At 42.9% G+C, this 26508-nt stretch overlaps 1 protein-coding gene across 1 annotated transcript; it reads right to left on the bottom strand.

The window, feature by feature from the left end:
- Nucleotides 1-946: 946 nt before the first annotated feature.
- Nucleotides 947-26508, bottom strand: BLOC1S4 (biogenesis of lysosomal organelles complex 1 subunit 4). The gene is made up of 5 exons (XM_077492305.1): nt 26225-26508; nt 15260-15331; nt 6845-6946; nt 5367-5507; nt 947-1947 (listed from the first exon to the last, which is right to left on the bottom strand). The coding sequence occupies exons 1-5, from the start codon at nt 26432-26434 to the stop codon at nt 1858-1860; spliced, it is 615 nt and encodes a 204-aa protein (XP_077348431.1). The 5' UTR covers nt 26435-26508; the 3' UTR covers nt 947-1857.

The following is a 26508-nucleotide window of genomic DNA, read 5'->3' as shown; positions in this document are numbered from 1 at the left end:
CACCCAGCTCCCACTTCCGCTCAGACCGCCCCCTACCTGCAATCTTCTGGGACACGTTACTGGTCCCAGAAAATTGCCCAGCCATTCAGGACATGCAGCGGACCTTGCAAATGTGCAGTGCGCGCACCCAGCTGTGAAGGCGTAATCTATCACAGCCGGGTGCCAACAGTAGTGATGCCAGCGCCGTGAAGAGGCAGGGGAGAGAACAGAGGGTTCGGGCGGCCACATCGCTGGACCGTGGACAGGTGAGTGTGTGTGTGTGTTTATTAATTATAATTAATTATTTACACTTTTTGTAGCTGCGGACTTTTAATAAACACAGAAACAGCTGGAACTCCACTTTAAGTTTTGTTTTTCAACACAAAATGGCCACATTATACATGTTGTTAGCTACACAGGAGTAAAACAAGATATTTACACACTAAAGACCAATTTGGTATTGCTGTCTGCAGCCTTGATAGAAAGAAGACTATGATGCACCTGACTACCGCAGTCATGACAAAACTACAGGGTGACTATAAGTCATTATGTATAAGAAAGATAAACAAAATAATGCGCTATCTTTATAGTTATTGCATGGGTTGAACAGAACCGTTGAACAGTATTTTGTGTAGTAAGAAAATTAATATGCTGCAGTTCCATAGACCCCAAATACATGCGTCAGCACCTATCAAATGATTAGGGAGAGCGATCTTTTCTCAAAAATACTGCTTCTAACAGTGACTGCAGATCTGTACGAGTCATGGTCTGTCTCCCCTGTGTACTGGAAGAATAGGGTTTTTGTACCCTACTCAGCACTTAGCTGATTAAAAGAAACACATATACACACACATATACATATACATATATATATATATATATATATATATATATATATATATAAAATATATATATATATATATACACACACATATATGATATAGATACAGAGAGAGAGAGAGAGAGAGAGATTTTATACTACTGCGTATGCAGCCTGTAATACAGCAATAAATGAAGAGGGGTCAACTGAAAGTTACTATATTTCAATTTGCGCATATATTGTCCTGGCTTAAAGTGGTTGTAAAGGCAGAAGGTTTTTTGTAGCAGTGGCGCTAATTGGCTTCCATTGTTGTCAAAGTCAGCTAGCTAATCAGGGGAGAGAGGGGGCAGGGCTGGGGGGGTCCGTGTCTGAATAGACATGGGGAGCTGTGACTCAGCTTGGGTGCCCCATAGCAAGCTGCTTGCTGTGGGGGCACTGAACAGGAGGGAGGGGTAAGGGGCTCCGAAGAGGGGCCTGAGAAGAGGAGGATCCAGGCTGCACTGTAAAAATCCACTGCAACAGAGCAATTAAGTATAACATATTTGTTATTTTTATAGGGGGGAAAAAAAAAACAAGCCTTTACAAATCACTTTAAGTTGAAAAAAGCAGTTTTTTGAATAGGACTCCATGTTCTACAAAAGCACAGAATAGTACAAGCATATTTACCAGAGGTAAACACTTAAGTGACAATGTAATTACAATACAGTGCAATATTGATCTCTAGTAGTTATATGAAAATGGCATCAACAAATGTATTATTTTTTTTCTTTACAAAGAGACACAATTATGAATATCCAGAATAATGCACAAAAAAACTTGCATAGAATTATACCCAAATTTTGTGTGGGTTCTTAAATCATGGTGCAATTCCAACGCCATAAAGTAACTCAATGGCTGCTCTAAGAAATTATTTCAGATGCTAGAACAGAATGATGAAAAGCTTGGCTGGAAGACTTGATAATATTTCTTAGTGTAAAATTAATCTGACACCTTGTAGAAAGTGTAGAAATGTATTGTCCATGGCAGTGTCTAGAATTCAGATTCTACAATAGTACCGGTCAGCTGGAAGTTGGAAAGAAATCTTCAGTCTTGAACACTGTTGGAGGCTCATGTCGGACTTGATGTGTCCTTGGAGATGATGCTGCTTTCTGAAAAGAGAAACAAACACATATATATATTTTTATAATATATTGCACGGACAGCAATCAAGATCTCTTGTCAGCACAAGGATGCAGCACTGTACTTTGGAAGTAATGTGTCTCTTTGTACGAAAAGCAGCTCAAAAGGACAAAGTTTAAGTTTATTTTTTCTGGCATCCTGGTACAATGTACTACTTTTGTCTGGTTTCTCACTCAGTGGGTGGCCCTTTCGGGCCACCTCCTGGTCGACAGTCTCAGAGTGAAAAAAATCCAATTTGCCGGGCGGAACAAATGCAGCCACTGTTCAAGTATTTTAACAGCCAGCAGGGTTGGCTGTCAAAACACAATAGCCACAGCAGTAACAGAATTGTCCATTCACGCTGTTAGCGTAGAAGGAAGAATTTGTTAGATTTTTTTAATTCAGCCTGCAGGCTGAAGAAAAAAATCTAATAGTGTATGGCCAGCCTTAGAAGTAATTGGAAACCAATAGAAGACTTGGTCTAGCTTCAAGCACTAGTGCCATATTTTAAACAGCCCCTTAGAAAAATGCTATATTGACAGTCCTCATCTAAAATTAAATTTCTTACCGTACATCACAGGACACAGAGCCATAGTAGTTTAGATGTGGGTTATAGGGCACCTTCAGGTGATGGACACTGGCACGCCCTAAGACAAAAAGTCCACTCCCTATATAACCCCTCCCACTACTGGGAATACCTCAGTTTGTCTAAGGGGTTGGTCACGAGTGAAGATATGCTGAGCTCTACTGGAGCAATCCTTGCTGGGGCTAGCTATGCAGCCAGATCTATTCAAAGTGTCTTTCAGGCCTAACTGAATGGTACCCGGGCCTAGTGTCCGAAGAAACGAGGTTTTGCCTGTAAACGCTTCTCTTTTTAGAGAGCTGGACCCCGGGATCCAGTACTTTTAGTATTAAGGCCATAAAGTTTTACTGGCGGTGGTGCTATTACAGGTCCAGGATTGTGGGTTTCCCCGAGAGTCCCCAGCTCCTGAAGGTTTGTTAATGGAAACCAACCGTGAAGGGTGAAGATTGGGTGTGTTGGTTTTACCACAGAAAACCCTGCCGCTGGAAAGGTAAGTGGACTTTTTAAAGAAATTTTTGAATTTTCCTATGAATGACTCCTTTAATTTAGTAAATGTTGTCATGCCTAAGTGTCACCACTGGGGGCTGTATAGAGCACATACCTTCTCACGCTTCCTCAGAGAGCTCACGTTGTGTCGTGTCCAGAACAGCTTCCTTTCCTCCAGCCAGCAGCAACCTCCGGTAAGTCTGGGGAGGGGGGGGGGTTTCCTCTCCACCAGACGCCCCCCACCTGTGCTGTTTTCTCCCCCTTTTCACGAGGAAGAAGTGCCAGGAGAAAAAAAAAAAAACGGTGCGCCGCCCTACTTGGTGGCTTCCATGCTCCCTGCTTGCCATTCTCCCCCCCCCTTTTTGATTCTATAGGGGTCAGAGACCCAAGCCCTTTTTTTGTAACTAAAAAGAGATGAGGGGGTTGTAGGTGACGGAGGGTGCAGGGCTTAGCACATCATTGGCGTCCTCCAATGTCCAGCGCACAAAAAAGTGTTTTTTAAAAGCACCATGATTATTGCTGCAAGCTGTGGAGGGACACAAGAGCAAGAGGGGCATGAAACAGGTTTGGTGACACAGGTATTCCTTTTTTTTTTTCTACACATTTACTATTGCATCAGGCTGAGCATTAATAGCAGCGGCAGTGGCTGACTATTGCTCAAACAATGGATGCGATTTGTTCTGGTAGTAGCTCTGCTTTGTGCATTGGGCCATGTTCAAATGGGGGGGGTTGAAACACCTCCAAAAAAGGAGCTAAGGGTCTTCCTCAAGCTCTGGAAAGTCTACTCTACAAATGGCATCCTCTCACGAGAGGGGGTGGCTGGTCAGAGTGAGCATCGGGGCCATGAAATGTTTGCAACTGTTTTCAACACTGCAGCCCCTGCTCATTTTACTCTTTTTCCTCAGCCATGGTAGGTTTAATAAATAAATAAATAAAAAGGTTTAGTGACTTTAATCGCATCCCAGTGTGGTCAAGATGCGACAGATTCTCTTCCATTTTCCTAGGACCCTCAGACTGAGGGTTTATTATTCATCGCACAGATCGTAGTCCTTATAAATTACATAAATGGCATAGAAGAGACTGTCCATTATGTCCCCGATGCTATAGACAATGGTATGCTTATACACATGCTATGGAAATGTCCAAAGTTGATAAGATATTGAACTGAGGTGATTTATAGAATTTGGAATCTCACTCTTAAAGTAGACCCGAAACTCTGCCTACTGGGTTGGTTGGAAAGAACTATATACACCTCACACATATGTTACTATTCTGAGTTTTATTTATTGCTAGAAAGCTCATAGCACGAAAAATGTCTCTTTGCATCGCCCCCCCCCCCCCCCCCCCACATGCGGAATGGGTTAAAACTATAAATGAGACACTTTTAAGGGAGCAACTAACTTACAAACATAGGGGTAGCCCAACAAAATTTGAGCATATGTGGGATGCCTGGCTAGACGTTCCCGGGTTAGCTCCACTACAATTAGTTCACAATAGAATTCTTGGTGGTAAGACATCATCCACTTGATTGAGGCACTATTAACTGAGACTGAGGCATCTGTAGTAAGGAGAGGTGAATATTAGTGTTCTCTCTCCAACACTGCTACAAATAATACATACTTTGACTTGTCGAGGTCAACTGTTTTGGTTTTATTTACCTGTTCAGGTACATGTTTGCTTACTATGAATCACACCCCGTTTCTAGGGAGGAATGCTTCCCTTGCCCTGCTCTCTGGGCCGATCTAGGTTCGGGGAGCGGAGCTAGGGTAAAATGGATAAGCGGAGGATGCACAACTTATGTTTTAAACTGCGTTCATCAAGCCTGTCCTCAGGGCCAGGTTTGCAAGATAACTGAAATACATCACAGGTGATATAATTGGCTGCTCAGTGATTGCAGTATTCTAGTCTGCATCTTCCCAAGGTAATACATACAACCTGGCCTGTTAGTGGGCACTGAGGACAGGGTTGTTGACCACTTATAAAATACTCAGGAAGGCTTGCCAAGCTCACTTTACAATATATTTGTTTATTTCACATAGACTCCATTGCTATATGCAGTAATATTGTAATTACTATATTGCCGGATTGATACATCTATGGATAAGATTGTATCTCCTTGACACTGTTTTGTATGTTAAAAATGTTCTCTTCTTTTTCAATAAAAACTATCTAACAAAAAAAAAAAACTGCTGGTTAATCTGTGACCTGTTACATTTTAATGGTTGCTCTTCTGTAGGTGACATGTAGAGGTAGAGAATGTTAAATGAGGCAATGAGGGTGTCTTTGGGATGGGGTTCATTTAGAAACAGAAAAGCTTAGATAACCACAACAAATGCCTACCGTGGGAGAAAAGAGAGGCGAGGCACTGAGGTTTTGGAAGATTTTCTTTAGAGGGTTAGGAAAGGTGCCCAAGTTTGTTTCCGCGTGTGTAACCTGCTCTTCCATGAGAGCCACATCACCTCCAACCTTCTTCACAAAGGCCTGTCCATAAGTGCGCAAAACAGAAGAAAAGTGTTACAATAGCTTTTCTAAAATAAAAACAAAATTTTCACAGTGAATAAGAAAGTAGTCAGATTGCAAAATAGTAGGACATATAATGCTGGGAAGCAGGACAGGGCACATAGATCTGTAGCATACATACAACACAAACATTTTATTTGTTAGGTCTTAAAATGGAAGGCAAATCAAAACTTAACTAAGCTTAAATCCACAAAAAGGAAAGATGCCTATACCTACCTATTCTGAAGTTACTTTAGTTCGGTCAAATGATTGGGTCCTGCTGTTGGCTTCAGTGTAGAGAAGAGGTTGCCGATAACAGCTGCAGAGCATGGGCGATGACATTTCCCATAGGCTTACTATGGGCCGGATATCCCTCTACACTGAAGCAGGCGCTGGGACCTGATCATGTGACCTGACCAGGGCAACTTCAGAATAGGGGTGGGAATATATTTAAAAGCGACGTTCCACCCAAAAGTGGAACTTCTGCTTTAAGGCCTCCTCCCTGGCTCCTGTTTATGAAACTGAGCTTTTGGGGAGGGAGGGAGCAGGTACCCGATTTTGACAGGTACCTGCTCCCACTTCCGATCACATTAGATGATCGGAAGCGGAAGTTCTCCCTCCCAAACTCTTCTGGGGCATATGACAGGTCCTAGAAGACTACAGGACCACTTGTGCATGCTCAGTGGGCACCCGGCTGTGAAGCTGCAAGCTGTCACAGCCGGGTGCCCATAGTAGAGATGTCGGCATCGCCGGGGGAGGACACGGGGAAAACGCAGCGCAGTGAGTGCACCACTGGATTATGGGACAGGTGAGTGGCTGTTTATTAAAAGTCTGCCGCTACAATTCTTTTCTGGGATATATCCACCCATACATGTCAGTGTCACCCAAATCCACAACCACCACCCTACAAGACTATTCAGTGCTTGGGAGGCATTTGGTGGATGCTATAACCTTCAAATGTCTGCCAGTTTCTTACTACTTTCTCAAAATTCCATCACCAAAATAAAAACTGTGCTAAGATTTCTGTGGAATCAGGATTATGTGATGCAAGTTAAAACCCACAGAACTGACTACTGAAAGATGTTTCCCTACAATTACTTCATTGTTTTTAAACAATAAAGTAAATGCTCTCTCTGCCATAATAACAAAAGCAAAAACTGCTTTCTACAGACAGCATTGGAGTATGGATGATAAAATCTATTGAGTTTCTGTGAGCAAAACTTAGTTATATTGTGCTATGTCAAACCTAATACAATACATCTAACAATACAACTCTTTTATCATTTCTACTAAAATAACAACTGCTTTCACTTTTCTACCTCAAGCAAGTCTATCTTCTGGTAGAGTTTTCTCATTTCTGCAGCCTTAGTGTAAATCTGAGGTACTTTTTCATTAACCACTTGAGATGTATCATTTCGTATCTGTAAAAAACAAAACAAAAAAAAAAACATGGTTAGACTTACCTGCGACAGTGTTTCCAAGAGTATTCCAGGGCAGCTACATGAGAGATACTGGCTCTGCCCTCTACAGGAAACAATACCAAAAATAGTTAAAAGGCCCCTTCCACCCCCTCGCCCTTAGCTGTTAACCACCATCAGTGTGCACGAGAGGAATTACCATATATATAAAAATACACAGACCACAATACATAACATAACCAGATACTCAAAGAAATGGTGAAAAGACCAGGGTGGCAAAAAAAGGACGCTGTCCTGGAAAACTCTCAGAAACAGTTACCAGCAAGTGTTGTTTTCCCAAAGCCTTTTCCAGGACAGCTACATGAAGATAAAAAAGTAATACTTCTACCTCAGGGAGGGACCACAGCTTGCAGAATTTCTTCCAAAAGGTCAGATCCTGGCTGGAAAGCAGTTCCACATGATAGTGTTTTACAAAAGCATGGTTTATGGACCAGACTGACACTCTCAGGATGTCTTTCCTTGAGCCACCTGCCGTCTCAGCTCATGAAGCTGTCAAAGCTCTAGTGGAATGCACACGTATTTTGGAAGGAGGCCGATTCGCGTATTCATCTAGGGATAGAGCACTTGGAAGCCCAAAGACTCTTGTTTGGACCACGGAAAAGAATCAGAAGATAGATGAATCTTCTAAAATCTCTGGACATTTCCAAATACTTGAGTAAGCACCTTCTTACATTCAAAAAACGAAATTGCTCCACCTTCTTATTATTGGGGAAACTACAAAAAGAGGAAAGAACTTTAGTGGCCCTGACAATCTCTACTGTTGCATCCACTAGAAACACAACCGATTTAGACACAAGCGGAAGAAGAGCTTCCTGAATCTAAGCCATGGGAGTGTCAGAGGAAAGGAGCTTACTTATCCTCTCAACCCAAACATCAAGGTACCTGGCTGTGCTTGTGGATGCTAGTGCTGGTCCCAGTGAAAAAAGGCAGAAGCCTACCAAGCCTCCAAATTCTTGGAAACCAGGGATAGTGGGGCATCTTATTTAGGATACTTAAAAAAAGATTTCTTCCTCTGTCCCAAAGGGGAACCTTTCCAGATCCTTCTGTTTTTTGAGGATCACATACTTAAGAGATTTATGGATCGGAAAAGTTCTGTCCTTTCTATCTTGTAAATCTCTGTACATAACATCCTGCGCAGACTGCGACAGTTGATCCTTGACAATCTGTTCAGATGCATAAATGGCTTTAACTGATCAGTTTACTCCACCAGAAAGAGAAATCTGCTAGCATAACCTTCCCAATCGCCTTTTCCCCCCTCCTTTGAACTCACTTCACCCTTCCTCCACATTGTATTCTGAAACTGCCTGGGAATTATTAGTATGGGTATCCAAGAATGGAGGAAAAGACTGAGTGGAAGGACCCAGATCTGAAACAGCTGTTCTACACAAGCGAAATGTAGATATCAGCTCATCCCGCATAGAATGCATAAAATCCTTCATTAAGGAGATAGACAGAGAACCTGGCACTGACACAATACACGTTTTTTGGGCCTGCAAAGCTGTTCAGCGGCAACCAAAGTTAAACATATTGGAAGAAACAACTGCCCATAAGCATACTTCTTTCTAAACTGAGTATCATTCCCCTCATACCTCAGGCGATGGGGACTTAGACCCATCTGAAGAAGTACCCGATTTTGCTTTAGGGGTTCCAGGTTTAGAGTCCATTGCACCCCCCTCCTGCATGCTGAGATGAGTAGAGCTCCACCAATTCTGCCCTGCTTTTTTGCCTAGAGCAAGATGAGCCACCGGCTAGCTACTGCGGTCTGTCTGCCCAGTGCACAACTCCTCTTAGATTAGAAATGGAACCCTGGCATGTATCCATGGCACCCCTCAGTTCCGGAAAGAGCAGCTGCCATCTTGGAACACCTAAAACCATTAGGCAGGGTATCATAGAGCTAAAACAGTAAACATCACCACCGCCGTTTCCTATGCCCACTAGAAGCAATGCAACGGCCACCATATTGGTGCATCTGGGCATGCAGGAGAGTGAAAAATACCGCAAGGGAGAAAAAAGGAAGGCAGGCTGCTGTCACAACACCGCCACCACCCATACACCAGCCACTCCTGCTCCTCCACAGGTGCCATTCAATAATGGCAGTATGTGGAGACACAGCCATGGGAAAATGCAAGAAGCTTCCGGAGTCGGCCCACATCTGACATGGAGGAGCAAGATCAAGGCACAAAACAGGGAACAACTCACAGGAAAAGGGACTAGTAAAAACTTACCCACAAGCAGGTTAGTAACCCTGAGAGGGGAGCAGGTAACCACAATTACCCACTAGAGAAAACAACAAAATAGGGACGATGTCTTCACCTGGAGGGTCAGAAACACAATAACAATTGAGGACAAAGGGGTGGAAGGGGCCTTTAACTGTTTTTGGTATGGCGTTTCCTGTAGAAGGTAGAGCCGGTATCTCTGATGTAGCTGTCCTTAAAGACGTTTTGGGAAAACAGCATTTTAAAATATATGTGAACCTTCACCTTGTAAAATAACCCATTACGTTTAAAATAAAAATGGCAAAACATTTGTGTGTAGATATGAAAAAAATAAAAAATTGTTTTCTTAATAAATGATCACATGACCTCTGTTCTTGAATTTAAAGTGGAACTAAACTCAGAGAAATACTAATTTCCTCATTCTAGGTTAAAGCACTCATTGACTTATCTTTTCCCTGGTTACTTCCAAGAGTTTTTTGACCTCTTGATTGGCCGGTTGGGGAATGACATCATCCCGCACATGCACATGGGATTCTTCTTTCCAGAACAGCCAGCGTAGCTCTATGTGCATTCAACAGACTAGTAAACGTTACTTATTTCAGATGAAACATAGCATGTCTATTCTGCAATATAGAGATGCCTACAGTTTTTTTTACTAGTCATGTTTAGTTCTGTTTTTAAACAAATTACAAAAAAAACCTTTATCCCCCTTGTAAACAACTTAGCCATTCTTTGCAATTGAATCCAAATTTTACTGTCATCCAACAGAGCAAGTTATCAGAAAAAAAAAAAAAAGATAAATAAAATGGGTCCTTGTATCTACAGTAACACTTTGCATTAGACTCAATTGGAAAAATGTGACTCCTGGGTAAAAACATTTATAAAAAAGACCTTTTATTTTATTGTTACCAATATTAATCAAACATTTTTTTCTCTACAGATTGCATAGAGAATAAAATATTTTTTGCAAGACTGTGGGGTTGATTTACTAAAAGAATATAGACTGCACTTTGCAAGTGCAGTTGCACTCTGCAAGGGAATTTGCTTCAGGGTTTAGTAAATGAGAAGCTCTGCTGACTTTCATCATCCAGTCGTCGTCTTTTTTTTTTCCCTTGCTTGTGATTGGATATTCTTTGCAAAGTGAAGCTTCATCAATTACCAATCTCTGGAGCAAATGCCCTTGAAAAGTGCAACTGCACTCACTTGCAAAGGCGCCTTTAGTAAATCAACCCCCCAAAAAAAAAGCTATATATTTTACTTTGTTATCTGAAGTAATGACAAGGTTATCAAGGAATCAATAGGCACATAGCTAAAAATCCATAAGGTGTATAGGAATAGGGGTTTGGTGTGAAAGCAGAAGTGGTTAAAGTAGAATTGCAGACATGTTGTTTGGTATTGAGGCCAAATAATTCAATTTTAGTCTCATCTGACCACCTTAAATACACCTAGAAGATTCTGACTCCACATGGAAAAGGGTTTTATGGTCAGATAACTTATTTATTTGGCCTCAACACCAAATGATATGGCTGGCGGAAATCTAATACAGCTCACCATCCAAATAACACCATTCCTACACTAAAGCATGGCGGTGGTAATATCCTGTTGGGGGGGGGCTTCTCTGCAGCAGGGACTGGAGCACTTATCAGTATAGAAGAATGGATGGGGCCAAATACCATCACATTCTTGAGGAAAATCTGCTGCCATCTTCCAGAAGGTTGTCAATGGGAAGAAGGTTTACCTTCCAACATGGCAACGATCCAAAGAACTCAGGAAAAATGACCACATAATGGTTGAAGGCGAAAACGGTGAATGTATTTGCATGCCCTAATCAGAGCCCAGACTTAAACCCCATTGAAAATCTGTGGAATGAACTGCCGTCCACAAATGGTCACCGTCAAATTTAACTGAGCTTGAGCAGTTCTGCAAAGAGTGGGCAAATATTGCACAGTCTGGATGTTCAAAGTTAGTAGAGACATATCCCAACAGACTAAAGGCTGTAATTAAAGCAAAATGTGGTCCACCAAAATACTGACATAAGAGGGGTGATCCTTTTTCAAAGCTCAGTGATTCCGTTTATTTAATTTTTTTCTGACATGTTGGTGTTTTAGCTTTCACTTTGATGTTATAAGTTGCGCTGAGTAAATACAGCTGGATACAACAATTTCAGGCTGCGAAGCAACAAAATGTGATTATTTTAAAGGGGGGTGATTCTTTTCTATACCCACTGTTTATACTTACCTATTTTCAGTCCAATTCGGTCCGGTTATGTGATGCCCTGTATCAGCCAGCGGTGGCTGCAGGGGAGAATTAAGCGCTCAACAGTGACCGGCAGTGCTTGGGAGTAGTAACTTTACTCATAGGCATGGGTAGGTGTGTGCAGCCTATTGCATTAAGGTATACACACCAAAGCTCAAAACCCAAAGCTGCGTTAAATGGAGGGTGTGACCAAATTGTGTTTACAGTAAGAGGGGCTTAAAGGGGTGTGGTTACCGGGATATACAAGGTAATACTGACATATCACACACATAGGTTGGACTTAATAGACTTTTCAACCTCATCTACTATGTAACTATGTTAAATAAAACAAAAGCCTTCCTGTCCCCATAAAATATGCTTTTGGTGTGCGTTCTAAAACCAAAAACTTAAAGCTTGGTTCTGGTGCGCTTTCAGAAAGCACATCAAAACCATGAGAAATAACAGAAGTCTATGGCAAAGTGCAGCTAACCCACACAAAAACCGCGGAAACACTGTGCTGCACCCAAGGTGTGGTAAAACCGCACTCCGTTAGTCTGAAAGCCAAGTTGACTGTTTATTACTACTGACCCTGGAACTTTCCCTCACTTACTATTGACTTCTGAACTCTACCTCAATTATTATTGACCTCGGAGTCCCTTCTAAACTCTGCATCACTTACTACAGATTTCAGAGGTCAGTTTGGAGTGAAGCAGAGTTCAGAGGTCAGTAGTACGTGAGGCAGAGATTAGAGGTCAGAACTAAGTGAGGCAGAGATTAGAGGTCAGAACTAAGTGAGGCAGAGATCAGAGGTCAGTACTAAGTGAGGCAGAGATCAGAGTTCAGTACTAAGTGAGGCAGAAATCAGTACTAAGTGAGGCAGAGATTAGAGGTCAGTACTAAGCGAGGCAGAGATCACGGGTCAGTACCAAGTGAGGCAGAGATCAGAGGTCAGTACAAAGTGAGGCAGAGGTCAGTACAAAGTGAGGCAGAGGTCAGAGGTCAGTACAAAGTGAGGCAGAGGTCAGAGGTCAGTACAAAGTGAGGCAGAGGTCAGTACAAATTGAGGCAGAGGTCAGTACAAATTGAGGCAGAGATCAGAGGTCAGTACTAAGTGAGGCAGAGATCAGTACTAAGTGAGGCAGCGATCAGTACTAAGTGAGGCAGAGAGTACAGAATTCAGTAGTAAGTGACCGTCTGTCTTACCTCTGCACTGCTTACCCATGTTCTCCTTCTGCCTCTGCACATTACTCAGCGTACTGCAGCTCAGACTCTTCTCCTATTCCCTGGTCCAGCAGGCGGGGCTAAATTACAGCTACTCATAGCCCTGCCTACTGGACCAGAGAATAGGAGAAAGGGGAGAAGACCTGGTGCTTCAGTACCCTGAGTTCTGTGAAGAGTCCCATAGAGAGAAACAGAAGTAAGCTAATCTTCGGTGTCTTCACTGCAGATGTGCTGCTTACATGCAGCTACAGAGGAAACGCTGTTTGTTGGGAAGGGGGCAGGTACTAATCAAGAATCGATCATAGTGCTGCCTCCCTACTTCTTGTGGCGGCTTTTACTACTTGTCCCCTATTTGGAATAAACAACTGTGTGACAAATGCAGCTACAGGGGAGACACAGAGTGGGGGAATGGAGCAGTGGATCACCCCTTTAGGCTAATTAGTAGAGCCGAGTGCTGGAACGTGTTCTAGGATTCAGAGGTGCCAGTTCTCATGACCGGACCATGACCGGCTGCAATTAGGCAAGTGTATACATCTTTCTTACAGAGATTAGAAAAACATAGGTGTTAGAAGGGGGAGGGAGCATTTTTAAGACTGGTTAGGATTTGCCTGGAATTCTGCTTTTATCACTTAAAGACTGCCCACTGCATATATACTGCGGCCGAGCAGCTCTTTTGTGTGAAACAACATGTCTATACATTGTTTCATGCAAGAGATAGTGTGGGGACATGTGAGCCCACTGCATGGAGGAAGAGCCGATGCGCCTGCCCAGCGGACCTGATGTCCACCGGCCATCCACAATCATGGTATAGAGAGGAAGAACGGGGAACTGCCTACGTAAACAACGCAAATCCCCGTTCTGACAGGGAACAACACGGAGATCTGCTGTTCCTAGTGATTAGGAACACGATCTTTGTGTTGTTCCTGTCAGCACTTCCTCCAACACAGTAAAGAAACACCAGTGAGGGAACAAATTTAATACTTTGACCGCCCTGATGTTAACCCCTTCCCTGGCCAGTGTCATTTATACAGTAATCAGTGCCTTTGTTTAGCACTGATCACTTTATTGGTGTCACTGGTCCCAAAAAAGTGTCACTTCAGGTTATATTTGCCTGCCGCAATGTTGCAGTCCCGCTAACAAAATCGCAGACCACTGCCATTACTAGTAAAAATTAGAAAATAAATTTAAAAGTCCATAAATCTATCCCGTAGATTGTAGACACTATAACTTTTGCGCAAACCAATCAATATACGTTTATTGGGATTTTTTTTTTTACCAAACATATGAAAAAGAATACATATTGGCCTAAATTGATGAAGAATTTGTTTTTTTTAACATTTTTTTTGGATATATATTATAGTCGAAAGTAAAAAATATTGGTGGTCCTTTTTTGTTTATAGCGCAAAAAATAAAACCCGGAGGTGAGAACATACCACCAAAAGAAAGCTCTATTTGTGAGGAAAAAAGGACATCAATTTTATTTGGGTACAGTGTCGCAGGCCCACGCAATTGTCAGTTAAAGTAACGCAGTGCCGTATCTCAAAAATGGCCTGGTCATTAAGGGGGTAAATCCTTCCGGGGCTGAAGTGGTTAAAGGATTGTTCCTTTGGAGCACATTACACAATATATCTGTATTTAGGGTGTAACAAGTAACATACCAAGCTCCCTTCCCTGTGACAGCAGGCAGGGGTTCCTCTTCCTTCCCATTTCAAAATCAGTGTGAGGTTCAGCCCGCATAATCGCATCATTCATTCACAGCAATCTGTGAAGGAGAAAACTACAAGTCCTGTCTGCCATCATGGCAGATAGCTTATAGTTTTCAATGAACTGTGAGCGCACTGATGAGAGTGCTTGTAGTACATTTACAACCCTTGCAGCTTTCAAACTGCGAGCCTGTACAGCGGTAAGGGAAAAAACCTGTAGGACTTGTCTGCCATTTGTAAAAGTGACAATCTTTATTGAACTTGTAAACAGTTCAGAAAATAAAACAGCTTAGTTCAAAAAATTAACACAAAACAGTCCATTACTCTGGCTCAATGGAAAAACAAGGTAATGGCTCACTGCCACTATATCAGTCCCACGCTGGGGTTTTCTCCATCTGCTTTATAGGTCCCAAAGAGGTGGCTTTCACAGTTCAGCAACCATGGCTCAAGCCCAAGCTTAGTTCACCCTGCTCGCTGAGGTGTCTCTTACAATCAGGTGTCAACTGTTTCCTTTTCTGAACTCAGAAGCACATGGGGGTTAACCCCCGCAGGACCAAAGTCCATGTAATTAGGATTTGAAGGTTCTTTTTAACAAAAACTGTTCAAACCTCTGAAATTCCAGGTCCCTAATAAGGACCTAGCAATCTTTATCAACCAGGCTGCCCTGGAACCCCTCACCTCGAGTACTCTACAATGACCACAAACTATCCCCCTTAAAAGGAACTACAACCCAAATAATGGGATAATATACCTGCTGCTCAGGACTCATCGCTGGTGTCCTGTACCCAATATATAACAAAAATTTGGTGTAAATTATACTTAGACATTTCCTACCACATCACTTGTGAAAAAGTAAGATAAAGCATAAGTACTGTACTTACCATGTCTAACATTCCAACAAACTCATCAACTCTAACAAGTAGGTCTTCCAAGCTCTTCTCCAAATTCTCAATCTGGACAACAAACATATGTCATAGGTATTAAATTATAGGGAAATACATGATGTACATTAGTGGGTCATTGTTAAAACTCTAGTAACATTAATGTTAAACAAATTTGCTGTGGAGAAAAAGTTACTTGATATCTATATCCAGCCCAGAAAAAATAAAACACCATATGTATTATGTGATATATAGAATCAGGAACTATCACTAGAATTAACATCTCATCCTCCCTACTGTTCTCTTATTTGCTGATATCCTTTTTATAGGACTTTTCTAATTTTGACATGCTTTCTTTTCCAATTATTTTGGTATTGTATTAAATATAAAGATGTGTAGATCAATAGCTTAGTGCAATTGTGTTGTCTATTTTAAAGACTTTGATGCAAGATGCCTGCCACACAAGCAGTGCATTGTTTTTAATGAGTTTGATGGCTCAGAGACTTGTCAGAATGTGAGGAGCAGTAAAGCATAACCATTGTGTTATCATGAAAAAGCAGGAAGTAAAGCCTGCATATGTAATGAGCAAATATGGCCTCCCCTATGTACATATATAAGTTATTAGTTAAGTCATTCATAGAAACATTTTTAAAATACTAAAAACACACTGATAAGAATATTCTCAAACTGACCTCTTACATGTTTGCAGAAAAAAACCTGAAGAATTTAAATTCCTTTAAGGCCCTATGCACACTAGTTTATTGTAAAACACTGTTTATCCTGACAGGAGAAAACCTGCAATAAAAACTCACCTAAGCTGCATTTTTTTTCAAACCAGCTTACCAAAGTTTAGCAGTGTTTGGGCATTTATTTATTCATTGGCCAGAATTTTAATTTATTCTGGCTATTGAAATGAACGCTGAAGTGCTAAACGTACCTAGCATTTAGACGCCTTTAGCAGCATTAAGTGTTCTTCTTTTTATACATTTCAGGGACACAGAGCTCTGCTTTGTGCATCAGGCTATGAGTGGAAGGGGGGCAAGGAACTCCTCAAAAGGGTTCTAAGGGATTGTTTTACAACAACCTAAATCCATGTCCAAGAAAATGTCATCCTCCTCTGAGAGTGATGCGGCCGGTCAGAGTGAGCCGTCAGGGGAGACTGGTGTTGCAGCAGCGCTGGACACTTCAGCCCCTATATATATCACCCAGAAGTTTTCTTCTTCTACCAAGTTTGGAACAGAAGATTGATGATCACGTTCCATAGTGGATCAAAGCATAGCAGATTCCCATCCAGTGCTCAGGACCCTCATCCTGGAGGTACAAGGGGCAGGGGATCAGGAAGTTCTTCCCAAAGATCAGGAAGACGCTGATATCTCCTCTTCTGAGGATCCTAATATAGAGGGTGTATTCTCACAAGAAAGATTGTTGGTACACTCCCTTACTAGGTTGGTTTGCTCAACTTTTTTGCTGCCTGTAACGCAGTCTATCAATGCCTCCCCCATCTGGGCATGTCTTTCCTATCCATTGATGGCTAAAAAAGCTGATGCATTCTGCAATTTTCAAAGATCTGGTAGGAACAATGTCAAGACAGATGGTGACTTCCTCAGTTTCTCTAGGCTACAAACTAGAGTTCCGAGAATTCCCGTCTCCTCGTTTTCTAAGATCAAACGTTCCCAGAGATCCAGGTAAAAATCTCTCTTTCTAGCTCTGGATCACCTCTTATCCCAGAAGGTGATATCAGAGGTTCCCACAGAGGAGCAGGGTTCAGGGTTTTATTCAAACCTTTTCAAGGTTCCAAAAGCGAACGAGGCGGTAAAACCCATTCTAGATCTCAAAGACCTGAACCGGCACTTAAATATCTGGTCAATTCGCATGGAGTCAATACGATTGGTTGTCTCCATTTTGCAAGAAGGGGAATTTTTCGCATCGATCGATATCAAGGACGCATATCTCCACGTGCCAATATTTCCCGCTCATCAGAAATTTCTACGTTTTAAGATATAAAATCGTAATTTTCAGTTTGTGGCTCTGCCGTTCGATCTAGCCACTGCACCACATGTGTTCACAAAGATCCTGGCACCTCCTTTAGCCAGGTTAAGGGCTGAGGGTATAACTATCCTAGCCTATCTAGATGATCTGCTTTTAGTCGATCAGTCAGTCACGGGTCTAAACCAAAGTTTAACCTCAGCTGTAAGGTACCTGGAATTCCTAGAAAAATCCTCCTTAAAACCCATCAAAGAGATTACAGTACTTGGGGCTGATCATAGATACCGTTCAAAAAAGGTATTCTTAACCCCAGGCAATAATCAACTCCATAAAGGAACTGATTCAACTTGTCAAACGAAGATAAATCCTTCCATTCGCTGTGCATGAAATTGTTAGGAAAGATGGTGGCCTCTTTTGAGGCCGTCTCTTATGCACAGTTTCATTCAAGACTGCTACAAAATACCATTCTGTCGGCCTGGAACAAGAAGGTCCAGGCTTTGGACTTTCCGATGCACTTATCCCCAGATTTGTGTCAGAGCCTCAATTGGTGGTTGATATCCAGCAACCTCCAAAAAAGGGGAAAACCTTTCTACCAGTATCCTGGAAAGTGGTAACAATAGATGCCAGCCTTCTAGGCTGGGGAGCAGTCCTGAAAGAAGCATCTGTCCAAAAGGACCTTGCCCATCAACATTCTAGAAATTCGGGCAGAATGTCTGGCCCTAGAGGCCTGGACACTCAGACTACAAAATTGTCCTGTCAGGATTCAATCCGACAATGCCACGGCTGTAGCCTTCATCAATCACCAAGGGGGCACGAGAAGTCACGTAGCCCAAAAGAGGTGAATCATGTTCTAGCTTGGGCAGAAAGCAACATTCCTTGCCTATGGGCGATTTTCATTCCAGGGATAGAAAATTGGCAGGCGGACTACTTGAGTTGCCAACAATTGTTTCTGGGAGAATGGACCCTTTACCTAATTTTTCAGTGTTCCAGACGTGGATCTGTTCATGTCCAGATTCAACAGCAAAGTCGACAACTTTGTGTCAAGGACGAGGGATCCGCTAGTGTTCGGAACAGATGCCTCGGTCTTTCCATGGGATCAGTTTTCACTGATCTATGCGTTTCCTCCAGTTCTGCTGCTTCCGCGGCTTCTCCATAGGGTCAAGCAGGAACGGAAAGAGGTGATTTTGGTGGCCCCAGATGTTGGTTTGCCAAGATCATAAAGATGGTAGTAGGGAACCCTTGGACCCTGCCGCTGTGGCCAGACCTTCTCGCACAAGGTCCAGTATTCCATCCTACCTTACAAACGCTAATTTTAACGGTTTGGCTATTGAAACACCCATTCTAAAAAGGACCGTGAGTTATCTCCTTCAGTAGTGTATACTTTGGTTAATGCTAGGAAGCCGGCCTCCAGAGTCATTTACTATAGAGTCTGGAAGTCCTATGTCTCCTGGTGTGGATCCAGGGGTTAGCACCTCAGGAAGTATGTCATAGGTAGGATCCTTGAATTCCTGAAAATGGGATTGGAAATTAAGCTGGCCTTGAGTACCATCAAGGGCCAGGTCTTGGCCCTATCAGTATTCTTTCAATGGCCTCTTGCTTCTCATTCTCTGGCATGTAGTTTTATTGAGGGGGTAATATGGATTAATGCTCCCGTCAGGGCACCTCTGAATCCTTGGGATTTGAATTTAGTCTTGTCAGTTTTACAAAAAATGGCTTTTTGAGCCTATATGGGAAATTCCATTGGTTCTTTTGACGAGCAAAAATAATCTTTTTGGTTGCCATATCCTCTGCCAGAAGGGTATCGAAATTGGCGGCTCTTTCTTGTAAAGAGACATATTTGATCATGCATAAGGATAAGGTAGTATTGCGGCCTTATCCTGAATTCCTACCAAAGATAGTGACAGGTTTTCATTCAAACCAGGATATTATTCTGCCTTCTTTTTTCCCCAGAGCCTCGATCTAAGGAAGAAAAGTCACTACATTCCCTTGATGAAGTGAGAGCGGTCAAGGTCTATTTAAATTCGCTCAGATTCGCAAAACAGATGTTTTGTTTGTACTGCCAGAAGGTCCTAAAAAAGAGGACAGGCAGCATCAAAATCTACTATTTCCAAATGGATTTGTCAAGTGATTGTTCAAGCTTATGGTCTAAAGAAATAAATTCCTCCTTTTCATGTTAAAGCTTACTCCACCAGGGCTGTTAGTGCCTCTTGGGCAGTGCATCACCAGGCCTCTATGGCTCAGATCTGCAAGGCCACAACTTGGTCTTCAGTCCATACATTTACCAGATTCTATCAAATCGATGTAAAAGGTCATGAGGATATTGCCTTTGGGCGTAGTGTACTGCAGTATAAGTCCTCTAGCCTCTTAATGCCCTACCTTTTTTGTTGTGTCGCCTCCCTTCAGTTGCCATTGCTATGGGACATCCCACATAGTAACTACTATGGCTCTGTGTCCTCTGATGTATTTCAAAGAAAAGGATTTTACAGGAAAGCTGTTTTTAAAAATCAAAACTCTGCTGCTCCTGGACGCACTGGCAGTGGTAAAGGCCATTAAAATTAATTGTGTTGTAATGGTTAAAAAGCATGTCAACACATGCCTCCAGATGCTGTTCTATTCATTGTGAGTGGCACCCCAATGACCTGCCATGCAATGTGGTGCACTGCATCCAAGAAAAGGGTCATGTGCCTTATCAGCCAATTCAAAATGAAAAGGTGACCTTAACACAATACGCATTATCGTACTACAACGAACAACTAGTGTGTAGACCCAACCCAATGGTCATTTTTATTCCACTTTTTAATGATGTTTTATTCTTTATCTACAGGCACATCTCAAAAAATTTGAATATTATCAAAAAGTTAATTTATTTAAGTAATTCAATTCAACAAGTGAAACTCATATATTATATAGATTCATTACACACAGAGTGATTTATTTCAAGCATTTTTTTTTATTTTGATATATAGGGCTTACAGTGAAAACCCCAAATTAAGTATCTCTGAAAATTTGAATATTACATAAGACCAATATGGTATGGAGGCAATCAGCCTGTGGCACTGCTGTGGTGTTATGGAAGCCCAGGTTGCTTTGATAGCGGCCTTCAGCTCATCTGCATTGTTGGGTCTGGTGTCATCTTCCTCTTGACAATACCCCACAGATTTTCTATGAGGTTTAGGTCAGGTGAGTTTGCTAGTCAATCAAGCACAGTGATACCATGATCATTAAACAAGGTATTGGTACTTTTGGCAGTGTGGACAGGTGCCAAGTCCTGCCGGAAAATGAAATCAGCATCTCCATAAAGCTGGTCAGCAGAGGGAAACATGAAGTGCTCTAGAAATTCCTGGTAGCAGGCTGCTCTGATTTTGGACTTGATAAAACACAGTGGACCAACACCAGCAGATGACATGGCCCCCCTAATCAGCGACTGTGGAAACTTCACCCTGGACCTCATTCAACTTGGATTCTGTGCCTCTCCACTCTTCATCCAGACTCTGGGACCTTGATTTCCAAATGAAATGCAAAAAGAGGCCTTTTGGACCACTGAGCAACAGTTCAGTCCTTTTTCTCCAGGAGTGGCTTGACACAAGGAATGCGACAGTTGTAGCCCATGTTCTGGATATGTCTGGGTGCGGTGGCTCTTGAAGCACTGACACCAGCTGTAGTCCACTTCTTTTGAATCTCCCCCAAATTCTTGAATGGCCTTTACTAGGGTGATACTGAGCATTTACATGTGTACTTGTACTCGTGCAAATGCTTCAATGCCTAATCCGGTACCTGGGCAGTCAGGGGTGATCAGTGCAGTAGTGTGGGGAGTTACAAACACTGATCTCCCTGTATAGATTTTAATAAAGCATCTGACAGCCACTTCTCCTTTCCCCCCGTGGCTTTCAGCTGCTTTATTAAAAATCTATACAGGGAGATCAGTGCTTGTAACTCCCCCCTCCACCGCACCAATCATCCCTGACTGTCCCGTGTCCTGCTCCATTTCCTCCTCTGTGTGCTCCTCTGGTCCCCCTCTCTGTGCTCTTCCAGTCCTCCTCCATGTCCTCCAGTCCCCCTCCGTGTCCTCCGATCTCCTGCTCTGTGCTCCTCCAGTCCTCCTCCATGTCCTCTGTGCTCCTCCAGTCCCTCTCCGTGTCCTCCATGCTCCTCCAGTCCCCCTCCATGTCCTCTGTGCTCCTCTGGTCCCCATCCAATCCCCCTCCATGCTCCTCCGGTCCCCCTCCATGTCCTCCTCCAGCCCGGATCTGTCAGGATGGAGAGTGGCTCCTTCCTTTTCTGAATGGACAGAGTTAGTGATCATTGACCCTGTCTATTCACAAATGAGCATCATAAACTGTGTTTTTCTCTGCTTCAGTTTATGAATGAACAGGAGCCGCTGTCTCCTGTCCAATTATTTTCAGTGCAGCTGAGGCCGCAGGGAAAGGGACTGGGGAATCTGTGTCCTCCGTTGCTTTCCCTGTCTCAAAGGGGAGATGTCAGGGGTGTCTTTTCATCCCTGACATCTCACCAAACCCCAATTCCCCCACCCCCCAACACGGCAGATAAAAAAAAGATAACAAAAAAAGGAATAAATATTTAAAAGGTAAAATTGTAAAAAAAAACTAAAACAACTGACTCGTCTACTCCCCCACCCCAAAAATAAATAAATGAGAAAGAAGTGTAAAGAAAAAAATAACCAAAAAAAAAAAAAAATTGTAAGAAATATATATAGAATAAAAAAAAAACTACAGACACAGTCCACTGTCACATGACATTAAAAAAAAGCATTGATAATAGCTATCGGCGAGTACTTGAAAAAAAGTGTCAGTACTTGTACTCAAAATAGTGGTATTGGTGCAACCCTAGCCTTTACTTCACAATCCTGTCAAGGCTGCGCTTATCCCTGTTGCTTGTGCACCTTTTTCTACCACACTTTTTCCTTCCACTCAACTTTCCATTAATATGCTTGGATATAACACTCTGTGAACAGCCAGCTTCATTAGCAATGACCTTTTTTGACTTACCCTCCTTGTGGAGGGTGTCAATGACTGTCTTCTGGACAGCTGTCAAGTCAGCAGTCTTCCCCATGATTGTGTAACCTAATAAACCAGACTGAGAGACCATTTAGGCTGGGTTCACACTAGTGTGAATTGGATGCGGGCAATTCGCATGACAGGAGAGCGTGCCCGGCTCTCAATGGAGCTGGTTCACACATGTCTGTGGAAGCCGCAAAGCGGATTGCACAGGGGACTTGTGCGTCTTTGGCTGTTTCAGGTCTGAATTTAGGCAAAAATTAGGACCGGATTTGTCACTGAAATGGAGAACAGGGATACACCGGACCCCTGCTGTGAGCCACATGCGTATTGATTGTGAACCCAGCCGTAAAGGCTCCAGGAACCTTTACAGGTGCTTTGAATTAACGAGCTGATTAGAGTGTAATGAATCTATATAATATATGAGTTTCAATCTTTTAATTGAATTACTGAAATAAATTAACTTTTTGAATTTTTTGAGATGCACCTGTATTTACATAAAATCTTTTACAAATAAACATGTAATACGAGGTGCACACAATACTCTGATTTTGCAGCACAATTAGGTAGGAATGGGTTTTGAAAGAAAGAGCACTAATTTAACCTGTGTACAGAGCCCTGCAGGGCCCAACAGGGAAAGAGGGGTGGAGGAGTGTCATTTGTTGGACTTTGGCTCGGTTCACATTTCCGTGACTTGGGATCTGACTTGTGAGACCCTAAGTTGCGCGACATGTGAAATCCCATGTTAGTCAATGACAGCTGTCTTAATTAGCACTACTGACGTCACTTCAACTTTAGAAAAGGTTCTTGTACTACGTCAAGGCAACTTCTATCAGACTTGTGCCTCAAAGTAGTACTCAAGTCGCCAGGAAGTCTCCTGGCAAAGTCTCACCATAAATTGCATGACTTTTAGGTCGCAGCGGTGTGAAACAAGCCTTACTGTATTTCAGTATGTTGGTGTAATTGGGGATTCAGTTATTATAAACTGTGAAAACACTTTTTTCAGCCAAGCAGCTAAGATTAGCCTAGTAAAATGTGACAAGCAGCCTAGTCCTCCACTGGCTGACAGGAAAAATAAATACAATGTTTTCATATACAATATTTCATATTTATCAAATTAATAATAATTAAAAAAAAAAAACTTTTATTGCCATTGCCATAAAGAAACACAGAAAAGTTATGGAAGAAAAAGACTAAGGGTCCTTTCACACGGGGCGGATCAGTGATCCCCGCTGAGCAGGAAGATGACAGGTCCGTCTCCGCACACTGTGCAGGTACGGACCTGTCAGAGCGCCGCTCTCCCCTATGGGAGATCGGATGACGACGGACTTCGGTGTCCGTCGTCACCTGATCTGATGACGGATGGAAAAGTAGGTTTTTCCTCTGTCACACTTTTTTGAATCGGATGTCAGTGGACATGTCATCGCTGACATCCGACGATCCATAGACCTCTATGGAGCATCCGCTCAGGTCCGCCTGAAAAACTGACATTTGGACCTTAACGGATCGGCTGTGTGAAAGAGGCCTAAGTAGTCTATTGAGTCTGCTCATTTTATTTACTTTTTGTTTTGTTTCTTTTTCATTATCCTTGTTGTCTTGTTGCTGAGTATAGATCTATGTTTCTCCCAAGCATGGTTAAAGCCATTTACCATTGACTGTCTCAATACCTCTGCTGGGGGTCTATATCAACCACCTTTCCAGTAAAATAATACTAAGATTCGTTTTGAACTTTCCTCCAGTTAGTTTGAGGTAATGTCCCCGTGTTCTTGATTTTGTTTTCATATTAAAAAAAACTGCCTTCCTGAACCTCATTAACCCCCTTGATGCATTTAAAGGTTTCAGTCATGTCTCCCCTTTCCCTTCTTTCCTCCAGACTGTACATATTAAGTTCCTGAAGCTGCTCTTGATATGTTTCATCCCCCAAACCTTTCACCGTTATATAAACTACAGTGGTGGCTTTGGAAAACAGGTGTATAGGCGATGCAACCTTCCCACATAACAGCTCCGCCCCATGTTCAGACCTTGAGGCTGCTGACACTTCCAACATACCCAAATAAAGGAAAGTGATGGGCGGCACTCAGGATGACATCCAAAATAGTATTTATTTATTAACCACTTCCCCGTCCAAGGACGTCATATGACATCCTGCACTTTCAGTGGGAATATCTGAATGATGCCTGCAGCTATAGGCATCATTCAGATATCCTTGTTTGCAGCAGGCGATTCTGTGCACCATAAAAATGATCATAGCGGCAGTTCCGCTGCTTGATCGTTCTTACAGGCGACATCTCCCCCCTTCCTGCTGCCATCCAATGCTTCTCCAGTCTCTCCCGTGCCATCGGGGACCCGGAGAAAGAATTGCCTGCCGCCGGATGACAGGCATAGAGATGGCCAGTGACCAGATGGTCACCGTTCATCTCTATGACCGTCGGAGGCCTAGGCACGACGTTATGATATCATGTCCGGGCCGCGGGTGTAAACAAAGCCGCGATTGCAGCTGGTTAGCATGGTATTGTGGATTTTTCTTTCTGATCTCATGCTTTCCAGCCTGGATGAGAGGTGTGGGGTCTTATTGCCCCCGCATCTCTGCATAATGAGGACCTGTCACAAATGATTCCTATTACAAGGGATGTTTACATTCCTTGCAATAGGAATAAAAATGATCAAATACAATGTTGTAAAAGAAAATAAAAATAAAAAAATAAAGTAAAATAAAAAATAATAATAATAATTTAAAACGCCCCTGTCCCCGGTAGCTCTTGCTCAGAAGCGAACGCACGCGATAGTTCCGCCCACATATGTAAACGCCGTTAAAACCACACATGAGGTCTCCCTGCGTGCGTTAGAGCACGAGCAACAATTTTCTCTCTAGACATCCTCTCTAACTCTAAACATGTAAGCTGTAAAACAATTTAAAGCGTCACCTATGGAGATTTTTAAGTACTGAAGTTTGGCGTCATTCCATGAGTGTGCGCAATTTTAAAGTGTGACATGTTGGGGATTGCTTCCACCACCCTTCCCTGCATGCCATATTTTCTCTGTGGGCCCAATAGTGGACTCAGGACCACCAAGGCAGGTGCCACAGGGTACAGGGGAAGGAGATCAGCAAGCGTCCATTTGCTGATTTCCCTTTTTTGTTACTGTCCCAAAAGTAAAGTGTAAAATGTCACTTCTGGGTCCTGGTGTGACTGTCCACAGAAGAATCTAATGAAGTGTGATCTGCATTTCATTAGATTCACTGGAGAGCAGGTGGGACAATTGGAGTGTTTTTAACCCCCAACACACACACACACACGTAGAAATGTAACAAGTGTTGGGGGGCTATGCACAAATGTGCTGATTTCGCTACACATCGCAGTTCATGCCAGAGTAAGGGCAATAATTGTAGGCCCGTTATTCATGGCTAAGTTGGCCTCTAGTCTAGGGACTGTTAGAGCATTACCTCTGGAAAATTGGAACTACCGCTATTTCATTCTCCATTCTAGGGTGTTTGATTTCAGAAAATAGATAACATTTTGGGGGTTTTATGTATTCCTTAGGCAAAAATTGATCTGGCAACAAAAGTGCTGAGGGACCATTCCCATACTGGGGTGTCTGAATGAACCCCAACAGTGTGAACAGAGCAGCAGCCTTGAGCGTGGCACACATCATTGGTGGTATGTTGTTGGCATTTAGCTAATGCCTCAATAAAATGCTTGCATTTTCACATCACGGGGGCAACCATTGCTGTCTGCCTCTGAAAAAGCTGGCCTGACACACTGGGAATCACTGCTCCTGCTCAGGGGTAGTCAGAAGCTTTCCTTTGCAAGCTAATGTCAAAGTAATGGAGGAAAGGGGTGAGCAGGGCAGCCAGGTGACTGGCATTTCAGGACAGGGCAGCAGCCTCCTCCATGTTTCCGTCACGAGAGGGGGACTGCAAGCGCAGGTGAGCTATCACATGACTGTCAGAAAGCCCCGCCCTTACCTCGTTCTTATGATGGGCGGGAAGAAGGTAGCTAGACAGTTGATTGGCTGTTGTTTTCAGACCTGCAGCAGCTTGTTCGTCATCTTTCAGAAGGCCGACCGAGACGTTGCTGCAGGCGCTCTGACTGTGGGAGACATGGCCGCTGTCCCCTGGGCTCCCCTCTTCCTCCTCCTCCGGCTCCCAATGCCCGGCACCTCCATCTAACGCCATCGCTCCTCTAACCAATGAGACATGTGACCGGAGGCGGGTGCCGAGTCGGGTCAAACTTAGTCAGAAAGCGTTGT

The sequence above is a fragment of the Lithobates pipiens genome, unplaced genomic scaffold (assembly GCF_037356315.1).
Source record: "Lithobates pipiens isolate NorthernLeopardFrog02 unplaced genomic scaffold, aLitPip1_a1.2 Scaffold_19, whole genome shotgun sequence".
NCBI classification, from domain to species: domain Eukaryota; kingdom Metazoa; phylum Chordata; class Amphibia; order Anura; family Ranidae; genus Lithobates; species Lithobates pipiens.
The sequence above is the reverse complement of the archived record's forward strand: the minus strand, read 5'-3'. Positions and strand labels throughout refer to the sequence as shown.

What these genes read in the sequence shown, in the direction of transcription:
- BLOC1S4 (XM_077492305.1), bottom strand. Translation starts at nt 26,434, where the DNA reads ATGGCGTTAGATGGAGGTGCCGGGCATTGGGAGCCGGAGGAGGAGGAA. An exon ending in CCGCCCATCATAAGAACGAG is followed by an intron (nt 15,332 to 26,224) that starts GTAAGGGCGGGG and finishes TTTGTTGTCCAG; the next exon opens with ATTGAGAATTTGGAGAAGAG. An exon ending in TTGTTGGAATGTTAGACATG is followed by an intron (nt 6,947 to 15,259) that starts GTAAGTACAGTA and finishes TGTTTTTTACAG; the next exon opens with ATACGAAATGATACATCTCA.